At 37.8% G+C, this 21,678-nt stretch overlaps 1 protein-coding gene across 1 annotated transcript; it reads right to left on the bottom strand.

The window, feature by feature from the left end:
- Positions 1 to 1,240: 1,240 nt before the first annotated feature.
- LOC124131634 (translocating chain-associated membrane protein 1-like 1) lies at positions 1,241 to 18,669 on the bottom strand. Its single transcript, XM_046495035.2, has 13 exons — positions 18,437 to 18,669; positions 17,413 to 17,470; positions 13,685 to 13,803; positions 13,186 to 13,302; positions 11,378 to 11,436; positions 10,987 to 11,017; positions 10,549 to 10,602; positions 9,559 to 9,629; positions 9,045 to 9,155; positions 8,435 to 8,506; positions 7,366 to 7,437; positions 6,547 to 6,683; positions 1,241 to 5,240 (listed from the first exon to the last, which is right to left on the bottom strand). The coding sequence occupies exons 1-13, from the start codon at positions 18,560 to 18,562 to the stop codon at positions 5,140 to 5,142; spliced, it is 1,128 nt and encodes a 375-aa protein (XP_046350991.1). The 5' UTR covers positions 18,563 to 18,669; the 3' UTR covers positions 1,241 to 5,139.
- Positions 18,670 to 21,678: the final 3,009 nt, after the last annotated feature.

Below are 21,678 nucleotides of genomic sequence, written 5' to 3'. Positions count from 1 at the left end.
TGATCAAGCTGCTTAGGTCAGGTCACAAGGGATCGCAGTGCGTGACCCATTTGTTTGGGTGGTGACTAAGGTGATGCGAGAGTTCTTTTTAGGACGTTTCCACACCAGGATCAAAAGAAGGAAGAAATGCCTATGTGTGGGATAGGATAAGTGTAGAAATGATTTCTTTATGACCTTTATAATCCAACATGGCTTAATGGTTTCATTCGCCCTCAATGATTCTCACTGTTCTATGAACAGGGATCAGTGAGTGAGTATGGTTTTACGCCGCTTTTAGCAATATTCCTGCAATATCACTGCAGGGGACACCAGAAATGGGCTTCAAACAGTGTACCCATGTCGGTAATCGAACCCAGGTCTTCAGCGTGACGAGCGAACGCTTTAACCACTAGGCTACCCGACCGCCCCCATACAGGGATCAAGGTGAGTGACTTGGGTTTTCACTGTCGATTTGAAGACCTGTGAAGATCTGGGTTAGCATTGGTCTTCAGCAACCCATGCTTCCTATAAAAGGCTATACTATGCTATCCTATTCTATGCTTGTCGTAAGAGACAACTAAAAGGATCTGGTGGTCAGGCCTGCCAAAATGCATAGATTGATGCTCATACTGTCAATCACTGGACTGTCTGGTCCAGACTCGATTATTTACAGACCGCCATCATATAGCTGGAATATTTCTGAGTGAGGCAACAAAAAAAAGTGCATTAATAATGTGCCAAATTCCATTCACCAAATGGATACCCAAGTCACTGGGCAGTGTGCACTCGCTTTATATTTTCAGCTCCCTGAGGAGAATACAACACAAGCTGCCTGTGAGGGGCTAGAAGTTAACAGTCATATGAGCATCTCATCCTACTGGGTACCCATTCACTGCTGGGTGAACAGAGGCATATTATGAGCAAAGTCACTTGCCTAAGGAGACACATGTGGTACATGTGCTTCAGGGTGGGGCAGGACCGAACATACCCGAAGCCCTAGAAATACTCAGAAGTAGCTGCCGAATGCGTTCACGCATCCAAGGACTCTCCGCGATCAACGTTGCTTAACTTCACCTGACTTGTGACCTGTGGGCTGTACTCAGGACCATGTGACTTACCCACAAGTGCGGATGTTCTGCTAACAAACTTGGGCCAGCGTGTACTATTTCCCTGATGATTGCAGTGCTCCAACTTGACATACTCCAAGATTTACTATAGCGAGTTGAGCTCGTACGGTTTCATCAATACAAACACAGCAAGAGAAATTTAATGTCAGGTTTAATGTTCAACTTTATATTGTACAAAATTCACACATGACTGCGTGGGCGATGGCAGCAGATGTACAGCAGCAGAAGGAGGGAGGGAGGGAGGGAGGAGGCGCTGGTACTAACACAAGGCAGGACAGGAAGTAACCCACAGCCCATACAGAGAAGGCTCTTCCTGGACACACCCTCAAACCATGGACTTTCTCGCACCTTAAAGCCTAAATCAATTCAATCTTTTTCAATAGTTAGTTTTTACCATTGATTAACATGGGACCACACTCAATTCTCATTGAGAATAATAGTTCTATTCATACCAAAAAGACACACTAAGAATATGTCCAAGGTTTGAGAGGATTTGTACCAAGAGTCGATTGCAAGTCAGTTTCTATAGTTACATTGTTATCATCCTACAACCTACAACATATCTCCTGCTTAATGATTAAGATATTTACAATGTTGAGAACAATCGATGGCAAAGTAACATGTGTCTATGTGACAGAGAATGAATCTTGAGGTGAATCTCAACTTATTCTACACTGACTGACATACTTGAGTAGCAGGAGTGATGGTTAGTTACAGCATATACAGGCCTAAACAAGCAGAACCCATTGAACTTGGCATCATCTAAAACAATGTAAAACCGGACCAATTTCTTTCCTCGTTTTACGGAGTGTCCTTGTCACATGAAGCAGCAAAATATGAAATTAAAAACGTCTTCAAGAATTGATGGAGGTTCATTTACCAAATATCTTAAAATATAAGATTTAACAAAACAAAATGTATACTTTCAATCATACCAATTTGTTTTTATAGAAAATTTAGGCAAGGCACACCCGTAAAACAAGAAATAATATTGATCTGGCCTAATGACATTATCTTGAAATGGAAAAACAAGGCTTGACGAGAGGTTCCATGAAATCAGTGTCAAGTAACCAATGCATTCATATCAGCACAGTTAAACAGTGTCCATACACAAACAGTCAAGCGGAACGACCCTACAAAGCATTAGGACACGAACGTATCTAATCTAAAATTGATGGAACTACTAACATGGCCATCTTATTCAAAGACTGACAGTGTGAATGCAAAGAGAAAACTTTAACGGATCATTCAAACATGTCTCATGAAGAGCTCAACTTTATGTAATGGAAGTAAATCATGGTTCTCGTTACAAAATTATTTTACATCTCATAAATGACATGATTGACAAAAACTAAAGACTAGATGTCATGTCATATAAAACAACAATATCAAAATACATTTGCTGCAGTGAAGTAAATATCCTTGAATATTATCATACCTTTCTTCCTAATGAACATGAAATTCAGTCAAGCAAACATTCAAGACAGTTGTTTGAATGGGGAAAATAGAGCTATATAACCATGATAACAACTTATTGACTGAATCCTATTTCTAAATCTTCATGAGTTGTATGCATACAACTCAACAATGAATCATATTTCCTTGAAACAATGAACAATATGTATAATGGAAATATGACAACAAATCATCTCATGAGTTAAGAATATGACAAAATATCCAGGAAAATAATGTATGGGTTTCACATGTACATAAACAACAATCACCATACATCTCTCAACATCGTGCATCGTGGCGCATGAAACAACACATGTGGAGCTTGTACGCATTCAGAAACACATTTCCCGGGTGCCATGTTTTTTCAACATTCATTAAGTCTGAGGATAGTATGGCCCCATCATATGTGAAAACATTCATCAGTTGTTAAGCCATACCTCGTGGAGGTCACTTTCTTCAGCATAGAATCCTAGGATCAAGAAGATCAAGTTTTGGTTGCTTCCATTTGGCCACAAAATGCCGAAAAAAATTCCAACAATTGTATCAGGATGGATAATGAAAGCCTTAATGTACAGCTAGCAATTCACGATTGAGACACTGTAAGATAACCATACACCACACAAGACCAAAGCATCTGACAAATGGACCTCTGGCAGTTATTTCCAGCATCTGCAGCCCTATCCCTGACACCCAAGATTTTTCCTCCATACACCTCTGAGAAATCACTGATAGTGTTGGTAACTTTCCAAAACAAAACTTCGCAGGCTGGTGTCCATTGTTTATTGGATGTTTCTATGTCACTATAATACAACTAAATCCCAGTTTGTCCACAGCTTATTTTCACAACAGTTTGTCCATTTGAAAAATTACTAATGGGAATATAAGGGGAGAAAACAAGTAGATTTCAGTATTCTAGGTACCACTGTCCTACTCTGCTTTCCAGGGATTATGTGGCAGCATATGAAAAAAAACAACCCTGGGTGTCGAGGATGATACAATTATTTTCCCATATTGCTATTACATATTTGATCAATAAATGAAAAAATTAATTAAATTTATGTATGGAGAAGGAAGATCATTAAGAAGATCCAGTGTTTCATCAACACACAAACATCTTGAGACCTTAAGTGCTCCTACAGAATCTGTACAATAACACAATCACAGCGAGACCATGAACACCAGGCTTGAATCAATCAGTGGAAGGACAAGCATGGAAACATTGCTTGATGGGTGCTACTTGACCAGATATTGTATACATTGAAGTGTTTCAAATCAATCACAAAATTCACTATATGATCATCAGATCTCTGTAATGACAAATATGCTGATACAATGATACACCTGCACAGTTGTACATGTTTAGGTCAACTGGCAAGTTCAATATAACTGCTGATACTAGTAGTTTGATTAAACACTCATTATTAGCCAGTCTAGATATATCAGATAGAGTAGTTAGCTCCTGTGTGGAAAGGAGGCAATTAGGCCAGACCAATTATTGTTTTATATTACGGATTCTTTGGACCAAAGTGGTTGTAAAGAAGTGTGGGGGGGGAATAGACAAGAAACAACCCGATAAATGATAAACATTTCCTGACCAGAGCATGTGACCATGACATTTAATGCCAAAACCGTGCGGGAAATGGCAAAAATAACCAATTCTCAGACTCCAACCAGGTTGACTTGATGCCATTTTCAGTTATGCACAAAAGAAAGTAATCAGCAAGACCTGATTTGATCAGCAGGGACAGAGCAGTCGTCCAATGAAATTTCCACTTCTACAGATGGCAACTGTGGAAGAGTTACTTCCCCTCTATTGGGAAATCGATATATATTTTAGTTTTGTCTGCAACTTATTAAAAGAAAATAAATACAATTTTTTTTTTTAATTTTATTTTAAATCAGTTCAGTGGGTCCATAATACACAGAAAAAACACAATGGTCTGGCCTAATTATGTAGTCAGAGCAAGCAGTTATTGTTAGTTTGATGGAAATAATACAACTTAGTGGATGTGAGAATTTTAATGATTCAAACCTACTCAACCAATTCTGTTTTGTTTCCTGAGGGTCATTAAAGTTGTCATGGAAACAGAAGAAGTTTTCAATGGTGTTCCTGATAGGCAGTGGAGGTACAACTTACTTGAGCTCTGACTGTTGAGTTTACTTGCTAGTGTTGTCAATGCGATGCCAGCCAGTTACTCCAAGTGAAAACAACTACAAATGTATGCTACACTGTGATGAGAGACCTTTGTGAAGCTGACTGTACTGTTTATATCAGATGAGGCCAATGTTTTGTGCTTACAATACAGAACAGATGGAAGCATTCACCCAAAACCACTTTGCAGATTAACATTTAGACATGACAAATCTCCACCATTTAAAAATAAAATACCGTCAGTCATTGACTTGCGTGTAATTGGTAATTGGCCAAGAGTCAGAGAATGAGAAGGTACCCTAACAACAGAAAGAAACAAGGCTTTACATGGGCTTACATCTCACCAGTTTCAAATAGGTAAAATGAAGAAAAGAGCGGGATGTCTGACTTGTCAACCAATTATCAACAACACAGCACATCAGCCAATTACAGTCCTTTCTTGGACTTAGAGCGGTTGCGCACTGATCCATTTTCTGTGGCATTGTTCTGGTCAACCTCTGGCAGGGCACTGAAATCCTCGTCAAGAGCTGAAACAACAAACAGAAAATATTTTCAAAGGTTACAAAATACACCCTAAATCATTCAAGAATTTTATTTTATGCAAACCAAAACGAAACTGTTTATTAGACCACTTCAATTTTTTAAATGTTTAGGTGAGGGACATTAAACACCATTCTGAAAGTATCTTTATTGTCATCTCATGGTTAATTTGATATGACAATCGATCAGAGTTAACTAGCTGGCTGCTTTTGACAGAGGGCCCTATAGCCATTAGCACTGGTTATCATGAGTATGTACACTAACAATTGAGATGACCAATCAACTAAGTATTCATCATAATCAGAATTCATATGACATACCGTATTCGACGTAATAAGCGCCCTGCTCTAAAAAAGCGCCCACGGCAATATTTGTTAATATATTGGCTAGTGAACAATCTCAATTAGCACTCATTCCAATTGATTAATGTACACAAGACTTATTTATTTGAGTATAATACGCACTAGTATGTTATATGCACCCTTAATTATGGGTAATTAAATTCTGAAAAAATATATCTGTCGTATATAAACATTTCAGGCTGTCAGCATAAACCACGAAATTTACGATCTTTCAACTCAAAATAATATTCTAATAAGAGCCCCCTATTTCTAATGTTGAGAGCGCCCTGGGCGCTTATTACGTCGAATACGGTAATGTATTTGACACACCATCCATGTCCTCCTAAGTTGACTTGGACGACAAACATGGGACAGTGGTTCGTTCCCCCTAAGGTTTGTTTGCATTCACATCCAGTACACATACAGCACATCATTTGGGGTTTGGGGAATACACAAACAACAAAACTTTGGTGTTAATTGGAATATATATTCCAGTAGTCTCTAAGTAATTTCATACTTTTCATCACAAAAACATTTCAAAGCACATTTTCAAGACATCAAATATGATCTTTTCTCCTTATGTTCCGTCTTAAATTATATGGCTGATGAAATTGTAGGACTAACCATACACCATAGTGGGTGTGCAATTACAAATATTTCAGGGAGTGGGTGCGTTTGGATTAATGCTGCTTCAAACAGTATTTCAGTTATGTCACTGCATCAGCATGAAAACCTAAAGTAATGTTAACCACCGTGATAAAAACCCACGAGCAAGGGTATGGGGCTGAAAAACCTAGAAACATGATCAGGATTCGAACCACACGATCATTAGTTTCTGGCGTGCCCAAGGGACGCAACTCTGTACAGCGAACTGTGGCGCCTTAGACAGCTGTGCTGCGCATGGCCCCATTTACACCGAAGAACAATTTATGAAATCAGAATTTCACTGTACCTTTAACCTTCTTCTTGCTTGGGGACCTCGTCTTCTTGGCAGCGGCACTCTTTTCTCGCAGCTTGCGGAGGTGGAAGGTGATGAAGTTCCACATCATCCAGGCCTGCAGTATGCACACGGCTGCCAGACAGTTGATCCTGAACACATTAGAATAGTATGACACCCTATCACAATGAAACTAATACCAATCATGTCAGCGAAAAAAATCCTATAAATGTACCTTCGAGTTTTATAAATACCACAATTTGTTATATTGCTTTGACACTGAGTGAGTGATTTGGCTTAATGCTGCTTTGAACAGTATTTCAGTCATATTATGGCGTCGCACTTGATGTGGAAAGACAGTGACACAGGACTTTGACATTTACAACTTTTGTTTAACATGATAGACCCAGAACATGGGTGGGATGCTGACAAATCAAGAAATATAATCAGAGCAACTGGGATTTGAGTGAGTGAGTGAGTATGGTTTTACGCCGCTTTTAGCAATATTCCAGGAATATCACGGCGGGGGACACCAGAAATGGGCTTCACACATTGTACCCATGTCGGGAATCGAACCCGGGTCTTCGGCGTGACGAGCGAACGCTTTAACCACTAGGCTACCCGACCGCCCCAACTGGGATTTGAAGAACACACAAGCAGCACAAGCAACACCTGATCTTTTTGTTATAGTGCTCTCTTACAAAAAACATGGAGTACTGGTGTTTTATTCTGCCCTGGATTCTCCACAAGGAGACATGATATAGCTCTGGACATTAAACTACAAATATAGATCTCTGATAAATGTGGGCATGTTAGACGTTGAAGATAATGTACCTGATTATTTTAGTATTAAAGTTTCCATTTGCAGCATCCAGTGTGTCCTGGCTACTCTGCTCCAGGCCGTACCTGCAAACATAACAAACACATGGTGGCATTAACATCAGGTCACTGACATTGACACAAGGAGTCTTCTTATTGTTGTGGAAGATAACCATGTTGATGCAGTGGTTTGGAAGGATATGCGCTGATAGCTTAAACTTTGTAATGGCGCGTATTAATGCACACTTAATATGCCACTGGTGCATTCTGGTTAACGACAAATTTGGTCATTATGCACAGTGAATGCTGTGCTATACAATTGCATATATTATTATTATTATTATCACTATTATTATTATCATCATCATCATCATTATTATTATTATTATAAAATTCTCTTCATAAAGAACAAAAAAAAAATCATTAGTGTAAACGTGTCATTAATAAGTTACCGCCCTTCGAGAATGTTATTTTTTGTTGTACAGGGCTCGATTAAAAGAACTTTATTTCACATGCATAAGGTGCATGTTGACATGAAAGCTTAGTTGCACAAGAAAAAAACAGGTAGCACCTAGTTCCCATAAATTTATCAAAGTTGAAACATGGATTCATACACAAGTCCAAACAAATAAAATCTCAGATCTCTAATGACTTTTTCATGATTTTACATAAATTGCTCTAAAAAATAAATCGCTGAAAAACATGTGCACATAGCCTTGAATTAGCCACGGTTGATGTCATCAAGACCAAGAAAGTATAATTACATAATTGTTATTAGTGATGCCGGTTCATAAAGCTTGGAGGTATTGAGTGTGTTTAAAGATAGTTCTTATATGGAAAAGTAAAGTAAAGTTCAAATAGCTGTTCAGGAGCTACCAGCTGTACAGTTGGAGTCACTGTTGTGTCTGCATGGATTTCTGAGCGTCTGATGGTAACCATGTCATAACCATGGACTTATACCAACTCGACACAGTAAATGTGACCAGAAAAAGTGTCTGACAATAAAAAAGCCTAATTGTGTAAAGTATCTCGTAATTTGATACTCAAAATATTTTGGTAAACGATTGAGACAAAGTGAACTTACCAGAAAGTGAGAACAGCCAGAGTTATGGAACCAAGCCGTACCAGGACAAACAAAACATTAAATATCATGAATCTGAAAGGAAAAACATGCATATGAAAACTCTCTGCTAAAGAACACATGAAAATTAGGACTAGGGAGTAGGGTGTGACTTCAGCATGTGAACATCAAGACAATATGAGTGATAGAGTTTCATTTTACGCACTTTTTGCAATATTCCAGCAATATCAGGCGGGGGACACCACAAATGGGCTTCACACATTGTACCCATGTGGGGAATCGAACTTGGCGTAAGGAGCGAACACCTTAAACACTTGCCTACCCAACCGCAACGTCAAGATGATATGATACAAATTTACGAGTTATGCCACAGATGAGACATGTTGCATGCTTCGTGTGCCTGCTTGTGACAGAAATTCTGGACGTAGTTCTTTACTTGGGGGTAATGTATAAGTTGAGAGGATCATGTCATGTCAGGTACAACAAAACATTTGTCATACTGGTCCTGAAGCTCACTAAATGTTCAGTCTTGAGTAGTTTCTGTGGCACTGGAATAGGATTCCCTTATATGACAGGCGTCATTTTTTATTAGTTTTATAACATTTAAACATACCCAGTATTAGCAAATTCTGTTTTCTCCGCAAAGTAGAGAAGGCGCGCCACATGGAAGACGAACTCCACTGTGTAGTGCAGCACCAGCATGCACAACGCCACTCGGCTGAAGCTGTGGAACACATGAGAAGAATATCATGCTGGTGTCAGAATATGAAAGGACAGTCTGGGACATTTAAGATGAAAACAATTGTACTGTTTAAATTATCTTCACGTTAACATATCTATACATGTTATATATTATGCACATATCTACATTACAATTTTCTCAAAGCATAATCAAAGCACAATGGTCACTCGTGTCAAAATGCTCACAGTAAGTGAGTGAGTTCAAATTGAAAGTCGCAGCAGCATTATTTCAAATCGTACTTTATTCATTCCAGAGTGAATGAAGCTAAAGGCGTTGTCATCAATATCATCCCCCTCCCCTAGAATTAGAATTACTCTCAGCAACCTATGCGTGATGTAAGAATTCCAAGGGCTAAGAGATTACCAGAAGTCAGGTGAGGACTTACTTGAGCACATAGGCCACAGTGATGAAGAGTAAGTACATGGTGGCATACTGGATGCGAGAACCCATCTCATCCTGCAATACAAGAACACCTGTGATGTTAACCTGAGCCTCAACAATTTGTCAACATGGTCAAGGTATGCCAAACTATGCTAACATATGATTCTCATCAACGATGATGCACAGAGGGGACACAATAGTTTCTGTATTTCAATAACGGCAAGACATACAATTTAAGATGGAGAAAAACAGATCCCAAACATACTGTACCCTTAATCCAAATAGGACTGGGGTTGCACAATATTACCGGTATAATGGGCAAAAACTACATAACAAGCTTTGTTATTATTTGTATCGTTTAAATATTGCGTGATTTTTCTCTCCAATGTATCCATGACTACAAGCTGAGGTGAAATAGGGTTTAACATCACGTTCCAAGATTATTGCACTTCTATAGTGACGTGCGTGCACATTTGTGAGCGTGCATGTGCGTCAGCTTGTACTAGTCCGGACCAACGACATTTTTATAGTGCTAGTCCATTGAGTTGCCATACCGCAGTTTATCATGAATACCCCAATAGGTCAGAGTATACTGACTCTGAGCCGACCAGTCCTTGTTTCAGCCCCTTAATGCCGAGTGCTAGGCTGGGTAACAAGTACGTGTACCATATTTTAACTTCGCCTGGTATGACACTGCTTGGGATCGAACCCACGACCTTCTGGTCTCTGCGCACACGCTCTGTCCACCAGACCATGGAGGCCATCGTCAGTGACTGCAAAATGGTGGCTACTGACCATGTCATATATACCTTAAGTTTGTAGAAAATAAGATCTTCGTGTACAATCGGTCCGAACACTTCCCAATATATCCCACTCTGTATCTCAATATACATATCTATATTGCAATATCATACAGCGCATACAAAGTTTTGGCCAATACACGTCCTAAATCATGTAAATTGGACAAAATTCTTTGTGAAAATTACAAACAAACCTTCTTTGTCTTTTGGAAGTAGAGCTCAGGGTAGCAATGTAACCAGTAGGAAATCTGTAAGTGAAAGGTCAACATGAATCTTGGGAAACTTTCTATTAATGAGTATAGAACAAGGTGTACTGAACACAGAATGCCATTCAGAAAGTGGTCAAATGTAACAACTGTTATATTTGGGGTAACACTTTCTTAGTAAGGTACAGATACTTGTACTTGGTACTTTTTTTTGTGCTTTGAAGCTTAAGTTTTCCAAGGTTCAGTGCGTGAACATATTCAGTGATTAACACATTTCATTCAGAAGATTACTACCTGCCAGATCACAAGTTGTGATATACGTACTAAAATACGCTATTTGAAGGGGGCTTGGCCTAAATGCAAATGTCTGATTGGGATTTTAAATTTTCGGGACCCCAGATCACAACAATATGTAAAACAACTTACTTGAATGATGAAATAAAATTTCACGATGAATCTGGAAAAAGAAATTGATGGGTTAAAGACATACAAATCATGGACAAACAATGGATTGATAAGTATTACTTACAATTATTCACAATAAGTGAATCATAAGACTTTTAAGATTATTTCAAATTATTTTGAGGTATGTGGCATTATTATATTTTTCTTAAAATTAATAATTTTGAAATATACAAATAATCGGCTATTATTAAACATTGTTTCAACCTTTTAACAATCACTTATCTAAAAGGTTTCTACATGCTGCTGTTGTGCAATCACATTTCTCATTTTGACGTATAAATGCATCTGGAAATAAATGATTCAGTGGACTGAATGACAGGTGACCAACCACCGGGTGTCAACAGTTACTTACGGCAGTTGTGAGTGCGGATACTCTTCCCATAACTGGTTTATATTTGTCACATAACTTTCCTGGAACAAACAAATTGACATTTATAAGTGCTGTTGTTTCAACAAATCACATTAATAAAATTTGAAGTTACATGTTAGTTCATATTCCAGGACAATGACTCAAAATGTACTGGGATTTTTCCAAATTTGTCAATGACATATAGAACAAGATGACATATTCTCCCGGTCTGGTGCAATTCAGAAATGGAGTATGGCTACTTTTATCCCACTTTTTTGTTCAATGCCATTGGATACCGTCAGTTCAGTTCAGTGAAAGAAATAATAATGCTGTTCTGTATTTTTCAATATCCAAAATCATCAAATGCACCAGATCAACACTAGACTGATCTGTATGGCAAGTTTCATCCAGAAATATTCAACGGTTTTGGAGTTCTTCCACAGAAACAAGCACTAGATTTATTTTCAGTAAAGTCCAACTTGTCATCATGAAAACTTTAAATAATTTTTTAAGAAGAATCCCGAAACATCAAAGGGTACCAGTTCACCACCAGACTGATCTGGGTGCCGTTTTACAAAAAAATGTTAGCGCTACGACTGTCGTAAGTCTGTTAAGATATGGGAGTTACGATCACCTTAGCACTAAGATATAGCTTTGTACATGCCACCCTGCACAGCAAGTTTCATGTAAAATTATTAAACAGTTTAGGAGTTCTGCTTCGGGAACGAGAACTATCCTCATTTTCAGTAAGTCCAAATTGTCGTCATGTTCATGAAAACATGAAATAAATTTTTTAAAAGAATCCCAAATCATCAAAGAGCACCAGTTCACCAATAGGCTGATCTGCATAGCAAGTTTCATGTTGAATTATTCAACAGTTTAGGAAATGGTAATCAAACGAATCATTAAAACCTGTTCCAATCTATTGGTGCCCACCCAACCATCCCCACATCACAGTACACCAGCCTGTACTCTCGAGAAAGAGAATGATGAGGCAGGATTGTCAGATGATCAGGTTGCTTAGGGTTGGCTTGCAATGGTGCATGACCCATTGTTTAGGTGGTGACCAAAGAGATGTGTTTGGGTGTAATGTTTTTAAAGCTGGAAACTATGTTTTAGGATGTTTCCACACCAGGATTGAAAGAAGAAGGAAGAAATGCATAGTGTGAGATAGGATAAGTAAAACAAATTAGTATTATATATTAACACATTGTAACATAAATTGGGAAATGTTGTGCTCATAACTGGAATTTTTATTCTCATTTGTTGCCGACTTGGGGCAATCCCTTATAAATCCCTGATAACCCATTGTATCATAGTGAGTGAGTTTGGTTTAACACCGCTTTTAACAGTATTCCAGTTATATCACGGCGTGTCAGCTTAATGTGGGAGGAAAGCCTGAAGTGATGCAGGTCTCAGACGTTTACCACTTCGGTGAAACCCACGAGCACGGGTATGGTGCTGACAAACCTAGAAACATAATCGGGGCGAACCGGGATTCGAACCCACAAACATAGGTTTCTGGCGTACCCAAGGGACGCAACTCTGCACAGCGAATTACGGCGCCTTAGACAACTAGGCCACCCGTGCCCCCCCCATTGTATCATAATGAATGTGTTATGTAAGAAGGGGCTGCACAACCTGCAGGAGATTCGTATTGCACCATGGAATAATGGTATGAGCAAAGAAGCATGTTACACTAAGATGATACCCTTACAAGATAACAACAAGGAACATACATCATACGCTGTGTTAGAATCAAACTTGAAAGTGCATATCACAATTTGATTGGATGGAAACTGTCAACTTACTCTCAGTATGATGTCTGCGCCCCAAACAGCTGACACCAGGTAGAACGACAACAGCTGACCAGACTCGTTAAACAGGCTGTGCTTTACTTTTGACAGATGCATTTTGCGATTCATCTTCTGCATGACACACAATTGAATGGAATATATTTACATGTCACGGAAATCAACTCCATTATTGCATATAAGTCATAAAAAATAGTTCCAGGTTTCAGAGTGGTTAATTTTCAAGGAAATTTCTTGAATATTCTTTTCATAAAAAATTAAACAACATATTGATGAAATCATGACAATGTTCAAGAATGTCCAAGTACCAACTGTCTTCAGCAAAATCAATTCACTCCCTTTTAAAATAACCTGAAATACCTGATTGAACTGCACTCATGTTCATATTGTATTTTGAAATTTTATATTTCCTCATACAAAACTGTGTTTACTGATGACATGCAAAAGTCTCTGAAATTTGTCATAATAATGTTAAAATGCCAACAGGGACTCTTACATCAAGGATGTATTCCTGGATGACAGCGTGGATGACGATGCAGATGAGGAAGTAAAAGAAGACAGCGAACATGTCCTTCGTTCCGTACGTATACAGGGAGAAATCAGCATCTTCGGTGTCTGGAAACAGAAGCGATAAATCAAAAGCAATTAGTATCTTTTACCTGTCAGACACAAATCAATCCAAAATACATAATCCAAACATTGTATTGAGGTGCAAATGTACCACTCAATATGCTCAAACTCTATTAACATGAATAACAAGATTACTCTTGAAGTCAGTTTTCATAGTCGCTTATCAATACTATCATGTATATGCCAACATCAATGAAACATGTGGTTTCAACAGTAATATATACAAACTGTGTCTCACCTGTAGGACATTTATAACAAGAAAACCATGTTATCACTATCCCCTGCCACGGGGCACACCAGAATATTGTTTCTTTATTTAGTAGCAAATACAAGGTTCAAAAAGATCTTTGGAATCTAAATTCAAGCATTTTTTAGCACTTTTCAAGGAAAAACACTTGTTTTCAAGGACTCTTTTCCTGTATAACAACGCTCACATGCTGTATATTTAATTGCAACAGTGACTGACAGTTTTTCTGGGGATGACTGCTTCATCAGTGAGACTTCAGCGTGCTTATCCCTATTGTACAAATAACACAGTGCTTTGTTTCTCTTTTGTTTTGTGCACCAACTGGCATTTTGAAACGTGACTTCCTCACGATTTAAACACTATTTGAAACAAACTTTCGGCCCTGCCTCTGTCACGAGTCGATCTGACACTCACAACCTTGTTTTGATCAGTTAGGGTGGCCTCTTGCCCACGCGGCAATTCAATACCCATAACTCTGTGTAGAAATACAGTTTGGCCTGTTTTTTACATTTTTTCCCCCCTTTTTGTTATCAAAAAAGTATTAACTTGCATGAAGAAAGACACATATAGTAACATACATTCATAATGTTTGTATTAATGTACTTTTGAAAAAAAATTTAACAGTAATCTTGACTTAGAAAGGGAAACTGATAAAAAAATGATGCAAAACAGTAGGGTTATTTCAATTGGCAGCTGCAAACTTCATGTGATGACTTTTGTAATAAATCTTATATCATTAGAATCGCAAATGCTTATGGAATACTATAATGCACTGTAACTCGATGTTTTTGGCCAACTTCCATGCGAAAAAATATCAAAAGCAGGAGAAATATGTTGGAATTGGTAGGCAAGCCGTTCGCGTGCATTCAAGGGAGATAACCAAGTCCGGCTTATTTACCATCAGCTGCCAAGAAGAAGAAGCTGCAATAAAATATACACCTCTAAGTACAACGTCATTATTAAGCGTAATACAATGTTGCCTTTAGTGGAGTAACGATGCATCGAACTATCGATTGATTGCAATTGCTTGCCTCACGATAGTACACTATCGATTGCAACTTGAAACAATTGATACTATTGGCGATAGTTTTTCTAACTATCGATAGTTTCGATAGTTAATTTGTTTGGTACATTTACTTTCTTAAAAAACATAGAAACAACTCCTATGATCATCTAACCTGTCGTGCTTTCGTCTGGATTGCACTTCTTTGTCTGCTTGATTTAGAGTTGCACAAAAGAGGCCCCTTCTCTTGTAAAAATAATTTATGGCACCAATTCCCAACTCAGTGTTGATAAGCAGGCAAAGTTTCATTCATATAACTTCAGTACTTTCTGAGACAACTTATTCCCATTGGAATAGTTGGTGACCATATGAACTTAAGTTATAAACATGGATCAAGGACCGTAACTGTGAATGCACAAAAATCTAAAAACATGTAGCAAGGGAAGTAACTCTGTAATTTAAAAAAAATAATTATGGCACCAATTTCGAACCCAGTCCAAATCACCCCACCCCAGGCCCCAACAATGACAAGAGGCACCCCTTCAGCCCCTGCTTAAAACTATTGGCAAGTTTGGCAGAAACATCTTTCACGGTTTTCAAGTTATGCTCCAGAAACATAATACAGATGGACAGCCAGCCCAGATGATGACTGTATACTACTACACATCTGTAAATGCTATTGATATAACTTATAAGCATCTTTGTCACATGCTCAAGACATTTAATCAAACATTTGTTTTACAGAAATCACAGATAACATACCAACTAATGGTGATGCATTTAGTATATTTATCATATTCATGTTGAACATCAGGTTATCACCAGCCAACTCATGTTCAGGACGACAAAGTTTCATTGTGTAATGGAGTCTCTTTTATTACCGTATTCGACATAATAAGTGCCCCGCTCTAATAAGCGCCAACGGCGATATTTGCTAATATATTGGCTAGTGAACAATCTGAATTAGCACCCCTTCAGATGGATCAATGTACACAAGGCTAATTTATTCGCGCACAATACGCACTTGTGTGTTATTATACTGTTATATGCACCGTTAATTATGGGGAATTAAATTCTGGAAAATTCTGTCGTACATAAACATTTCAGGCAGTCAGCATAAACCACGAAATTTATCTTTCAACTCTATTCTTTTTCTAATAAGAGCCCCCTAATTCTAATTTTGAGAGCACACAGGGCGTTTATTACGTCGAATACGGTATGTGTATTAATTTGATTGCATGGTTAGCGTTGTTCTACAACAAGTAGGACATCACAAGTTCCTGCGTACATATTGTAGTAACATCTCTAATATAATATACAGAATTCTTTGACATAGTAATTAGGCCAAAGCCTGAGTCTAGTAAAACTCTATTTGTCTAAAACTCTACGACAGTCCACATAAACTAAAAAATATTGGAAATGAGTTTGAGCCAAGGGTTCGGATAGTTGACTTATAGTTGACATTTTACGGCACAGGCTGATGAGTGTGAAAAATGTCTATCTTGTACAGGAAACACAAGCTATGCTGGTTAATTGTGTCTGTTGCCTGCCGAACCTGCAGAGATGTGCAATCCTGTGTCTTGACCTGGATTTTGTAAGTCGTGGTCAACTGGGCCATGTTAATGTTTGATCATGTCAAAAACCATCCCTGCCTAACTTGGTTCTCTAGTAAACTCTACATGTCTCATCATGGTTGTGAAATGTTAATCCTCAATCAGATCTATTTGAATTACAATATGTATATCGTGTATATGTCTATTATCTGTTTCTGAATGTGCACTTCCTGCACCACCTTAATGATGCATGCCAAATGGTGACATCAACTAGCCTTAGGGCAGATGAACTGAATAATGCACTAACAGTGCATCACAAAGCAATTATCTCCATGGCATAGAATGAGAACTATTGTTCACAACTATAATTTACAGCACCCTCAGGCAAAGGATTTAGAGTAAGATGAATAAAAATCTCTTAAATCCTAATTTAATTAGGTAAATCACAGTGACACAATTTACATAGAAAGTAAATTGAGTTCTATCTATCTGATACAGAAATTACTAGGCTGTAGAAAGGCTATGCTGATTAAATGTGTTTATTGTGTGCAGAACCTACAGAGTTGTGGTATCTAGTGTCTCATCCTGGGTTTTGTAAGTTGTAGTAATTGCGACATGAACATGGTCATGCTATCCTTTCAAAACGCATAAGTAGTATTTCATGTGAGACCATATGGATTTCAAATTTGGGTCAACTTACTACACACTTATGTTTTACACAAGAAAAATATTAAATATTTGGCACCATAAACATAAGTACATGCACACCAGATACTTGCAAAAATACTCACCATTTTGAGTTACGTTGTGCTGCATAGCAACAAACAGTGAAGCTACTGGTGATGTTGCCTGAAGAGAAAACAAATATTTAACATGGTTAATGTTGTGTTTACAAATAGCTCAATATAACATACAACTCAATAGATACCTGGTAATTGTTGTGAGGGGCATGCAATTCTTCTATTTTGAAAACTAAAACATACATTTCCAATAGACACGACAGCAAACAGCTGTGTAATGGATCATTTACAATCAGCTCGATCAAAAGGAATTAATAACTACCTAAATGTGAATAAATGAACATGGTTGACACATGGCACCTTAATATAAAAACAAATGGGCCAAAAAAAATTCATGATTTGGTTATGGAGCACTTAAAATAATACCTTCAATTATCAAAATATGTAAGCAGTGACATTGACTAGACTTACTGTCAAACACTAAACCTCTAGAATTAAACTTATTGATAATAATACAATGTAAACTATCAAACTCCTAATTCCAGAAAAAATATGTTACATTATAATTCATATTTTCTTGTAATATTGTTTGTTCCATCTACAGCTATATTCAGCCATATGGAATTAGCCTACTCCACCTACACTAATCTTATCTTATTTTGGCAATCTAATATACTAGGAGGGAGATGTTCAGTAGCCAACATTTTATTCACAGCTTATGAAAAAAAAGTGTCCTTTAAAACTATAATCGTACGGATCATAGCATCGGTCGTTACAAGATAGGTCTAATACTGTTATTATAAGACGCGACTCCAAAATTGCATGTCTTCCAATTTTCATGTGACACGACAGCAAACAGCTGTTAAATAAGATATTGTACAATCAGGATGTACAATCACACAAATGTGAACGTATGAACATGCCGCATTGTAATGTTTAAATTCTTGAAGACTGTGCAATACACATATAAAATTGATGTAGGCCTACTATTTAGAGCCGAGGGAAAACATATGGATATCTACTTTCGAAATGCAACTTGCTGCACATGCAAAAGCATCCGATCTGTTTTACTGACCTGAAACATGAGACCGATGACGAAGACCATAGCAACACAGGATACAATATCAGCATGGTTTTGGATAAAAAATTCATGGCTGAGAATTGGTGGGTTCTTGCTGCTCTTGGAACGTCTAGGAGCCATTTTCACTTCAGGTCTGTCAACCGGTGATGTGGCTTACACACGGGGCACGCAGAGAAAGGAAGTGGTGTGTGACGTTCTCGTTTTGATCTCGTGAGACAACTGTGATGGAACGGCAAATTCTATTGGCTGAAGTGAGAGTAGGCGTGGTGCTATGAGAAAAGAAAAACGTGGTTTAAGTTAGACACCTCCTCGTAAACAGTAAGACATAATTAATCTCAGTTAGTAGTCAATGCACGTTTCTTATGCGCGCACAAATAACCGACAAATTAGATTTTCACAATGAACACTTAAATAATATTACTTGGATGGTACCGGCATGTATTGCTTTCTAAGGAGGAAGCTGATTGGTTGATTACAACAGAGGAGGGTTATTCAAATAGATGACAGGGAAAATGTAACCCTTGAAAATATCCGACCTATGTTGTCTGTGAATTTGCGATTTTGAATATATGCAGTTACATAACTGCACATGAGCTACGTCTACATGTAATTAAAGAAATAGACAAATGTGTATGAGACAAATACTGGAAGAAAACTCACAAAAAATATCAATGTCTAACTTTTCACATGGACCATATTTCCCAAGGGTCAAATTGTTCCAAAAGTAGTTTTGGTTCGCCTGTCTTCTTATGCATGTGACGAACATATGTCGATGACAAGGGAACTTTGACAGATAAATTACCTGTAAGTCACACAATGTTTGAAAGTTCATTATGTGTATCCAAAGTGTAGATTCTACATCGTTTCCATTGATGCTTATTTTGGAAAAACAAACTATATTTTGATATCCCATAAAATACGTATAGTCATATGAATTTGCGATTTTGAATATATGCATAAACATAACTGCACATAAGCTACGTCTACATGTAATTAAAGAAATAGACAAATGTGTATGAGAAAAATACTGGAAGAAAACTCACAAAAAGTATCAATGTCTAACTTTTCACATGGACCATATTTCCCAAGGGTCAAATTGTTCCAAAAGTAGTTTTGGTTCGCCTGTCTTCTTATGCATGTGACGAACATATGTCGATGACAAGGGAACTTTGACAGATAAATTACCTGTAAGTCACACAATGTTTGAAAGTTCATTATGTGTATCCAAAGTGTAGATTCTACATCGTTTCCATTGATGCTTATTTTGGAAAAACAAACTATATTTTGATATCCCATAAAATATGTATAGTCATATGAATTTGCGATTTTGAATATATGCAGAAACATAACTGCACATGAGCTACGTCTACATGTAATTAAGAAATAGACAAATGTGTATGAGACAAATACTGGAAGAAAACTCACAAAAAATATCAATGTCTAACTTTTCATATGGACCATATTTCCCAAGGGTCAAATTGTTCCAAAAGTAGTATTTGGTTCGCCTGTCATCTTATGCATGCTCTTAGGTCTAGCCACAATATTACTCCATAATTCCAGCCTATTTTGGCAAGGGTGGAAACTGGACTTTTATAGTCAGTTAACTCCCTTGTCCAGGAAGATAGTAAAGGACATCATAATGTCATACTTGTTTTGTTTGTTTGTTGTTTAATTCCGCCCTCGGCAATATTCTAGCTATATGACAGCGGTCTGAGAATAATCTGGTCTGGACCAGACAATCCAGTGATTGACATCATGAGCATTGATCCACGCAGTTGGGATACGATGAAATGCATCAACCAAGGCAGCAAGCCTGACCACCTGATCCCGTTAGTCGCCTCTTATGAAAAGCATAGTCGCCATTTACGACAAAAACATGGTTGCTGAAGACATATTCTACCCCGGATCTTCACGGGTCATAATTTCATACTGTTTGATGGGACGTCATCTTCTTGTCAGGTCACAATTGACCCTGTTCCTTCTTCAAAGTTACCACCCTGAGGGTCTGATGGCGGTCTCAAGATAGATCTTATTGTCATTCATAAATGTTCAACAGATAATAATTCTTTGTAAAATGTTGATAAATTCATTTTATGTGTCCCTAGCAGGGTGTACAGAATTGTGCTTGTTCGTTTGTGTATATCCCTTCGGTCTCTTGTGTACAAGCCCATCCAGCTTGTAGAATCCTGTACACCTGCTCTCGACACATGCAACTCCTAGTAAAGTATCACTTAAAATTCAGCGACTATGCTTGTGGGAAGAGGCGACTAACAGGATCAGGTGGTCGGGTTTGTCAACTTGGTTGATACATGTCATCGATCCCAATTGTGTTGATCGATGCACATGATGCCAGTCACTGTATTGTCTGGCCCAGACTCGATTATTTACAGACCGCCATCATATAACTGGAATATTGCTGAGTGCAGCGATAAACAACAAACAAACATACAAACAAACTTAAATATCATGATAGATAGTAACTTAAAAATTAGAGGCTAATGACCAATGATTGGTCTTAGCATTTAGTCTTCTTTAGATCATCTGAAAGGAGAAAAAATACTAAGACCAAAAAAGAGTGGAATGAAATTTCTCTTGTTACCTGTGTTGTCAAAGAGGATGAAATGCAGATCAATGACTGTCATGGAAATCTACTAGAATCATCCATTGATCAGAACACCACAAGCTATGAGTACAGACGTCCTTATATGTGTATCAATAAATACTAGGAATTGGAGCAGCCTAAATTTTACATCTAAATACCTGTGCCTGAAGCTATCACCTTTGGGTACTATGTTTCTACACATCATTTACAAATGACAGTAAATCTGTCAAGTATGCCATAAGGACTTGTTTCAAAGACAAAAAATAAGGCTGCAGGCCGAGCTTAGTTTTTATGACTGTAATAGAAATAGACGAGGGAGGTCCTACTTCTTTCAACAATAGGCCACAGTTCCTTGTTTGCAGGAAGGTTTTAAACAATATACTCGTGCAGCTCCAATCATTACAACCTTTGAAATTAATGCTTGTCTGCTTGCCTGAGATTTAGATCTGGCTGTGGACAAGTGAAAATCCAGGGATTGTAGTCCTCATTGGCAAGTAGCATTTGAGGGTTGTCATGGTGAACCAGTTCTCAATAATTCAATTGTGCTACAAATTCGAACTGAATAAAAGCGACAGAAAATGTAAACATAGTAAACATTTTTTTTTTGTTCAAGCAGGACTATTTACAAACACTG

Source organism: Haliotis rufescens, unplaced genomic scaffold (genome assembly GCF_023055435.1).
Source record: "Haliotis rufescens isolate VD_foot unplaced genomic scaffold, xgHalRufe1.0.p SCAF_1, whole genome shotgun sequence".
Taxonomy (NCBI): Eukaryota; Metazoa; Mollusca; class Gastropoda; order Lepetellida; family Haliotidae; genus Haliotis; species Haliotis rufescens.
Note: the sequence above shows the minus strand (reverse complement) of the source record. Positions and strands in the feature narration are given on the sequence as shown.

Bases quoted from the DNA above. Each gene is read 5' to 3' on its own strand.
- LOC124131634 (XM_046495035.2), bottom strand. From the start codon at position 18,562: ATGGCTCCTAGACGTTCCAAGAGCAGCAAGAACCCACCAATTCTCAGC. The intron at 17,471-18,436 runs GTCAGTAAAACA...TTTTCTCTTCAG, and splicing joins TCATCGGTCTCATGTTTCAG to GCAACATCACCAGTAGCTTC. The intron at 10,603-10,986 runs GTAAGTTGTTTT...TTTCACTTACAG, and splicing joins AATTTTATTTCATCATTCAA to ATTTCCTACTGGTTACATTG.